An 8,098-nucleotide genomic window follows, 5' to 3' on the forward strand; every position below is an offset into this window, starting at 1 on the left:
CGCAGTGTTTAGGGGGCAGCAAGGTTGGAATTCTGTTTTGTGTGGAACAAGGAATGCACATAAAGAATTGCAAACAGTCCTCCACACTCATGTGCAGGAGGTGCTAGTATGCGGTGTTATAGGTAGATTCTGAAGGGTGTGAGGTTATTATCTTACGCGTTTCGCAAACAGAAGCTTCTTTAGCACAGCAGGGCACATATGAGTGTGGAGTGGTGCTGTACTTTGAAACACCCCCAAGAGGGTCAAAAGATGGAGCATGGGGGGAGAGAGACCAGAGGCATTTACCCCGGACAAGAAGGGACCCTGGACAAGCGTACTGAGCGCCAGCAGCCCAAAAGCACAGAAGCTGCCCAAGACCTTCACTTTTTTAAAGTTCAATATGGGAGGATCAGAAATGGCCTCATAGTCCCCCAGCATGTCCCTTTGACCTTGACTGGTACAAAATGTTCAACAAAGCCTATGAAGAGAAGCACACCATCCCAACTATAAAGCATGGCACGACCATGTTTTTAAAATAACTTTAATTAAAGGTATTTGCAAAGGTAAAATATTAAAACATAAAAGATCAAATAGGTTGTCTAATTAGAGTCTAAAGCGTGGCATTTAAAAACATAAAAGAAAAAAAAAAAAAAGAAAAAGCGCAACCTCTGTCTGCCATTGTACAGAATTTTACAGACATAATAAATAGCTTTGCCCCCCCCCCTCCCCCATTCCACAGAACTGTATGTACAACAGCAGTTGACATTAGTAAATTAAAAAAAAAAAAAAACAAATTCCCCCCCATCAGTCCCCTATAAAAATCAGATCTAGGAACCCCCATGTTACACAGGAGCAGGCCCACGTACAAAGAAATTCACATTTAACAAACCTTACGCTGCTTCTTCTCAGCTCCCCATCGATTGTGTTTTTTTTTGGAAAGCAGAAAATAGGTAATCGAGGAGGGCCTCCAAAAGCCGTGTGAGAACAGGAAGATTTGGGTGTCTTGTGCTGGTGGAACCCGATGCTCCAAGCGCTCCCCCAAACCACCCGCCAAGCCCAGCCTTAAAGTTCTGAAAGTCCGTATAAAAACCAGAAGGTAAGGTGAGCACTGGCCATTAGGGGGGCAGATCTGAGACTGCAATAAACCCCCCAGCAGCCAAAAAATGGGGCTCCGCTTCTAATATGCGATATGGAAGCCAGGCTTTGGTCACCGCAGCCTCCGTCTCTTTAGCATAGGCACTAGTCACAAGGCAGTAAAATTAATGTCCCCCCCTGCAAACATCTTCGCAGCCCCCCTCTGGTGATGTGTCATGTGCAGGGCAGTAAAGCACTGCATAAGGCAACCGCTGCTCGACGAGCCCTGCTGCAACTTCCTCTAACCAGGAATGGGCCGGAAGGGGGGGGGGGGGGCGGTAATGCAGGGTTCCCCCAGGAAGTCACAGCAGTCAAGTCCCTTCCTTCACAGTGCAACCCAGATGACCCTCCCCAGGAGACCGCTACATCAACTGGAAGGCAAAGAAATCAGCCAACCCTGGAAATTACACACAGATGTCAGGGGGTCAGGACCAGAGGGGGACACCTTGGAGAAGAACATATCGGCTTTGTGAGACAGGAAGGATAAAAGTGAACTGCTGGGAGACACACATGGCCTATACAATACATTGAGACACCAGTGACTGGCTGGGGAGAGAATACTTCCAATAAAAGCACTTGTATATGTCTTTGGGTGGGGGAGGGGTTAGGGGTGGGAGATAAAACCATGTGATCAGATCAGTCAAAATATACAGGACAGAGAGGATCAGGCAGAGAGAACAGTAAAAGAAACTCCTTGGAAAATGCTCCGGAGCCATATTTTGTGACGCCTGAGGAAGGGGCGGGGGACTGTAATGTATGTAGGGGGGTGGGCAGCGATCCCGCACAGTCTCTTCCCGCAGTGCAGCCCGTCCGCCAATCCCACAGGGACACAGCCACTTCAGTTTCATTGTCATTGGTACCAGGGAAAGGGGCGCTTCCCATGTTGTCAGGATTGGTTTTCAGTTTAACCAGTTTCAGTTCCGTCAGATCGCTCGCCCCACTCGAAACACCCTTCAGTGGGGATGGGTGTGGGGTGGGGGGGGGAGGTTTTCACCACTCCGCATCGCCGATGGCTTTAGAGAAGACAAAATCACGGCCGTTCAGGTTCATAATCCCGTCCTTGAGATGAAACTTCCACTTGTTTTTACTTCTGTGGATCTGGAAAAAAATAAAATGAGAATAAAAACAGAAAACGCATTTCACAGGTTTTGGTGACAAATGACGGTCCCAGGAGGGGCGGGTTAGATGTAATTGAAGGCTTACTCTTTAGTGTCATCAGCAGTTCACTAACTTTAATGTGAGGATGGGTTGGCCTTCTCGGTTGGGTGAAGATGGCGAATAGCTGACCCAGGTCGGATCCATTCGCTCACCTCCAGCCGGAGATCTCAATAGAACAGTCCCAGCTTCTCAAGAATGTTGTTGCTACAAGTAAGAATTCTGCTGCCATCTGCTGGTGACATTTTATAAACACCAGAGACACCAGCTTGACATGGGAGCACCATCTCTATCTAAGCCCCGAAGAGCAGAAGAGAATATATATATATATATATATATATATATATATATATATATTATATATACACACACACACACACACACACACACACACACACACACACATATACACAGGTGAAACTCAAAGAATTTTAATATCATGCAAAAGTTCATTTATTTCAGTAATGCAAGTTAAAAGGTGAAACTAATATATGAGATAGACTCATTACATGCAAAGTTAGATAGTTCAAGCCGTGATTTGTCATCATTGTGATGATTATGGCTTACAGCTCATGAAAACCCCAAATCCACAATCTCAGAAAATGAGAATATTGTGAAAAGGTGCAATATTCTCGGCTCAAAGTGTCCCACTCTAATCAGATAATTAAGTCATAACACCTGCAAAGGGTTCCTGAGCCTTTAAATGGTCTCTCAGTCCGGTTCAGTAGGAATCACAATAATGGGAAATACTGCTGACTCCATAAGGAGGGAAAGCCTCAAAAGGTAATTGCAAAAGAAGTTGGATGTTCCCAAAGTGCTGTATCAAAGCACATTAATAAAAAGTTATGTGGAAGGGAAAAGTGTGGAAGAAAAAGTTGCACAAGCAGCAGGGATGACCGCAGCCTGGAGAGGATTGTCAGGAAAAGGCCATTCAAAAGTGTTGGGGACTTTCACAAGGAGTGGACTGAGACTGGAGTCAGTGCATCAAGAGCCACCACACACAGACGGATCCTGGACATGGGCTTCAAATGTTGTATTCCTCTTGCAAGCCGCTCCTGAACAACAAACAACGTCAGAAGCGTCTTACCTGGGCTAAAGAAAAACAGACCTGGTCTGTTGCTCAGTGGTCCAAAGTCCTCTTTTCTGATGAGAGCAGCTTTTGCATTTCATTTGGAAACCAAGGACCCCGAGTATGGAGGAAGAATAGAGAGGCCCAAGGACCCCGAGTATGGAGGAAGAATGGAGAGGCACACACTGCAAGATGCTTGAAGTCCAGTGTGAAGTTTCCACAGTCTGTGTTGATTTGGGGAGCCATGTCATCTGCTGGTGTTGGTCCACTGTGCTTCATTAAGTCCAGGGCCAATGCAGCCGTCTACCAGGAGATTTTGGAGCACTTCATGCTTCCTTCCGCAGACGAGCTTTATGGGGATGCTGACTTCATTTTCCAGCAGGACTTGGCACCTCCCACACTGCCAAAAGCACCAAACCCTGGTTCAATGACCGTGGGATTACTGTGCTTGATTGGCTAGCAAACTCGCCTGACCTGAACCCCATAGAGAATCTATGGGGCATTGCCAAGAGAAAGATGAGAGACATGAGACCAAACAATGCAGAAGATCTGAAGGCCGCTATTGAAGCATCCTGGTCTTCCATAATACCTCAGCAGTGCCACAGGCTGATAGCTTCCATGCCACGCCGTATTGAGGTAGTTATTGCTGCAAAAGGGGCCCAAACCAAGTACTGAGTACATATGCATGCTTATACTTTTCAAAGGTCCGATATTGTTCTATGTACAATCCTTGTTTTATTGATTGCATGTAATATTCTCATTTTCTGAGATTGTGGATTTGGGGTTTTCATGAGCTGTAAGCCATAATCATCACAATTTTGACAAATCACGGCTTGAACTATCTAGCTTTGCATGTAATGAGTCTATCTCATATATCAGTTTCAACTTTTAAGTTGCATTACTGAAATAAATGAACTTTTGCGCGATATTCAAATTTTTTGAGTTTCACCTGTATATACACACACACACACACACACACACACATACACACACATATACATACATATATATATATATATATATATACACATATATATACACACACACACATATACATCACGGGAGTTGGTGTGGGGGCGGTGTGTTACCATGGTTTACTATGGGATCAGGCCGCCCCCCCATGACACTGAAACTTCACTATGAGCAGCATTTGCAGTTTACAGAATCCCCCCTACTTCTTCCACCCACCTTGTCATATTGGCACACAACGACATTCTCTGTATCAAACAGCTCCTGACCCTCCTCATCACTGACGTCATCTTCACTGTTTAGGGGTTCCTGGAGAAGAATGGGGGAGAACTGAATAAGACAGTCTGATCATAAATCAAAATCAAAGGCTAAACAAACTACAAGTTATCTTAGATGAAAGTTCAGACAGAACTTGGTCACTGTGTCCTCCACAATATATCTTGAACGATGAAATGAGACTCCTATTTCCTAAGCCTAAAATTCTTACATTAAGAACTATTACCCGAACTGTGACTACAGAGGGGGTGGAATTACAGGTGGGCATTTTCTGTCATCACATGGCCAGCTCTACAGAGCTACATCAGAATTTACAGATTTTAGTACAACCTCTGCAGATATGGGAAAGGAATCTCTGTACCATTTACAGCTTTTCATCAACTGGATACTAACACCCCTTTAGCCCTCTTTCAATTTCTAAGTACAATGGGACATCTGATGTTGGGGTTCTTACCTCCTCCACTTGCCCATCTTCTCCATCCTTCTCTTTGTCCTCCTCTTCTTCATCATCATAGTCCTCATCCTCATCTTCATCCTCCTCAGATGAGGTGTCCCCGGCCCCATCCACCTGCAGGACGAGGGGAGCCTGCTGCTGCCCTTGCTGGGGCTGTTGGGGATTGCCTACAGCAAGTTGCCCCTGGCTGGTGGCCTGAGCGGCAGACACAGTGGTTGGGATGACTTGGGTCTTGTTCCCAGTGAAGAGGATCTGCTGCGGCTGGATAATGACCCCGGTTTGCTGGGGCAGTCCTCCTGGAAGGGGGGCCAAAACCTGCAGAGGACATGATGGTTAATGGCACAACAAAAACATTCCACATTTGCAGTTTATGAAAGAATACCTGTCGTACATCAAGGGCTGCCTTTGCTGCCCATGGCATATAAGCAATCAGACACTATAGAGAGCTACCTTCTCCTACAATGGTAAAAGAGGGTTTGATCCTCCATTGGGATTTTGTTACCTACTATGACCCTGGCAGGGGGATTTTCTTCCATTGCACAGTCCTACTAAGACACCCTGGGCTCTGCTGTGAGCTGTACTTGCTGCCTCCTCTCTCAAGGAGTTCTCCATACACTGATATAGTAGGCCACTAGAGGACTCGTGACACTACACAGGTGTCACTGCCACCCAAAGAGCTCTCCATAGTCATAAGTAGGGACAGCAGGCAGCAAATACAATTCACAGCAGAGCTCTGGAGGTCAGGGCTGAGGTCTCTCCAAAAAGGACCCCAGAAAAGACTCATTGGGGGACTAAACTTAGCCATACTCCAAAAGAAAGTTTGGTTTTAACATTTATGGGTTGACATGCTATAAATTAGAAGGGGGGGGGGGGGGGGAGGGTCATTGCCAACACCAAACAATTTCATGTCCAGAAATCCATCAGAAACAAAATGATCTAGAAATGGTCTTTCCTAACATAGAGAACAGGCTGTTAGCAACACATAACAACCATAAAGGGGACAAGCCCTCCAAAATTGCAAGTTGTATATAAACAGAAAGGGTCCTCTGGGTTAGCAGGACGTCACCTGCTGTATGACAGGGGCTTGTACCCCTCCAGCCTGCATCTGTGGGATCACTTGCTGCTGTAGGACCATCGGCTGCTGGGGCTGTAGAATATACTGTGCGCCATTAGCTGCTCTCACCACCTGTAGAAGCTGACCTGCAAAGAGGAAGACAAGATAGATCAATGGGCAAGACCAAACAGTGCGCAGAGTCACTTCATGTGGCAAGCTCCCTGTCTGGGGGTAGGACCCTGGTAGGCTGATTGCTGAGAGCAGGACAGGAGCTCAGGGTGAGGGTGGCTACAGTGAAGAGTATAATACTGAAAAAGGGACCTTCCAACATCAGCCACTGAATACGCAAACCGTAGTACAGCGACTGTCTGTCATCATGCACGCTCTTCTGACCTGCGCTACTTTACATGCCATCTGTTATATTGTTTGTAAATACCTTTCGTATGGACCACTTCTGCGCTGCTCTATAGTAGAAATGCTGCTACAGGGTGGCACGGGTACGCAAAATCATGTATATAATTATATATATATATATATATACACATATATATATATATATATATATACACATATATATACAGTCATGGCCAAAATTGTTGGCACCCTTGATATTTTTCCTGAAAATCAAGTATTTCACACAAAAAAGGTATTGCATTAACACATGTTTTGCTATACACATGTTTATTCCCTTTGTATGTATTGGAACAAATATAAAACAGAGGCAGAAAAGCAAATATGACATAATGTCACACAAAACCCCAAAAATGGGCTGGACAAAAGTATTGGCACCCTTAACTTAATATTTGGTTGCACACCCTTTGGAAAACATAACTGAAATCAGTCGCTTCCTATAACCATCAATAAGCTTCTGACACCTCTCACCCGGAATTTTGGACCACTCTTCCTTTGCAAACAGCTCCAGGTCTCTCTTATTGGAAGGACACCTTTTCCCAACAGCAATTTTAAGATCTCTCCACAGGTGTTCAATGGGATTTAGATCTGGGCTCATTGCTGGCCACTTCAGAACTCTCCAGCGCTTCTTTGCCATCCATTTCTGAGTGCTTTTTGACGTATGTTTGGGGTCATTGTCCTGCTGGAAGACCCAGGATCTTGGACGCAAACCCAGCTTTCTGACACTGGGCCCTACAGTGCGACCCAAAATCCTTTGGTAATCCTCAGATTTCATGATGCCTTGCACACAGTCAAGGCACCCAGTGCCAGAGGCAGCAAAACAACCCCAAAACATCATTGAACCTCCACCATATTTTACCGTAGGTACTGTGTTTTGTTCTTTGTAGGCCTCATTCCGTTTTCGGTAAACAGTAGAATGATGTGCTTTACCGAAAAGCTCTATCTTGGTCTCATCTGTCCACAAGACGTTTTCCCAGAAGGCTTTTGGCTTACTCAAGTACATTTTGGCAAACTGTAGTCTTGCTTTTTTATGTCTCTGTGTCAGCAGTGGGGTCCTCCTGGGTCTCCTGCCATAGCGTTTCATTTCATTTAAATGTCGACGGATAGTTCGCGCTGACACTGATGCTCCCTGAGCCTGCAGGACAGCTTGAATGTCTTTGGAACATGTTTGGGGCTGCTTATCCACCATCCGGACTATTCTGCGTTGCAATCTTTCATCAATTTTCCTCATCCGTCCACGACCAGGGAGATTAGCTACAGTGCCATGGGTTGCAAACTTCTTGATAATGTTGCGCACTGTGGACAAAGGCAAATCTAGTTCTCTGGAGATGGACTTGTAACCTTGAGATTGTTGATATTTTGCCACAATTTTGGTTCTCAGGTCCTCAGACAGTTCTCGTCTCCTCTTTCTGTTGTCCATGCTTAGTGTGGCACAGACAGACACACAATGCAAAGGTTAAGTGAACGTCTCTCCTTTTTATCTGCTTTCAGGTGTGATTTCTATATTGCCCACACCTGTTACTTGCCCCAGGTGAGTTTACAGGAGCATCACATGCTTGTAACATTCTTATTTATCCGCAGTTGTGAAAGGGTGCCA

General features: G+C 45.4%; 1 protein-coding gene across 1 annotated transcript; it reads right to left on the bottom strand.

Annotated features, from left to right (window-relative positions):
* Positions 1 to 504: 504 nt before the first annotated feature.
* On the bottom strand, positions 505 to 6,270 carry GTF2A1 (general transcription factor IIA subunit 1). Its single transcript, XM_089661386.1, has 4 exons — positions 6,103 to 6,270; positions 5,037 to 5,351; positions 4,526 to 4,615; positions 505 to 2,211 (listed from the first exon to the last, which is right to left on the bottom strand). The coding sequence occupies exons 1-4, from the start codon at positions 6,169 to 6,171 to the stop codon at positions 2,104 to 2,106; spliced, it is 582 nt and encodes a 193-aa protein (XP_089517512.1). The 5' UTR covers positions 6,172 to 6,270; the 3' UTR covers positions 505 to 2,103.
* Between the last annotated feature and the right edge of the window lie 1,828 nt (positions 6,271 to 8,098).

Source organism: Staurois parvus, unplaced genomic scaffold (assembly GCF_062004578.1).
Source record: "Staurois parvus isolate SC_StPar_1 unplaced genomic scaffold, SC_StPar_1.0 ptg001330l, whole genome shotgun sequence".
Taxonomy (NCBI): Eukaryota; Metazoa; Chordata; class Amphibia; order Anura; family Ranidae; genus Staurois; species Staurois parvus.

Bases quoted from the DNA above. Each gene is read 5' to 3' on its own strand.
- GTF2A1 (XM_089661386.1), bottom strand. From the start codon at position 6,171: ATGGTCCTACAGCAGCAAGTGATCCCACAGATGCAGGCTGGAGGGGTA. The intron at 4,616-5,036 runs GTAAGAACCCCA...ATTCTTCTCCAG, and splicing joins AAGATGGGCAAGTGGAGGAG to GAACCCCTAAACAGTGAAGA. The intron at 2,212-4,525 runs GTGGGTGGAAGA...ATTTTTTTCCAG, and splicing joins TTGTGTGCCAATATGACAAG to ATCCACAGAAGTAAAAACAA.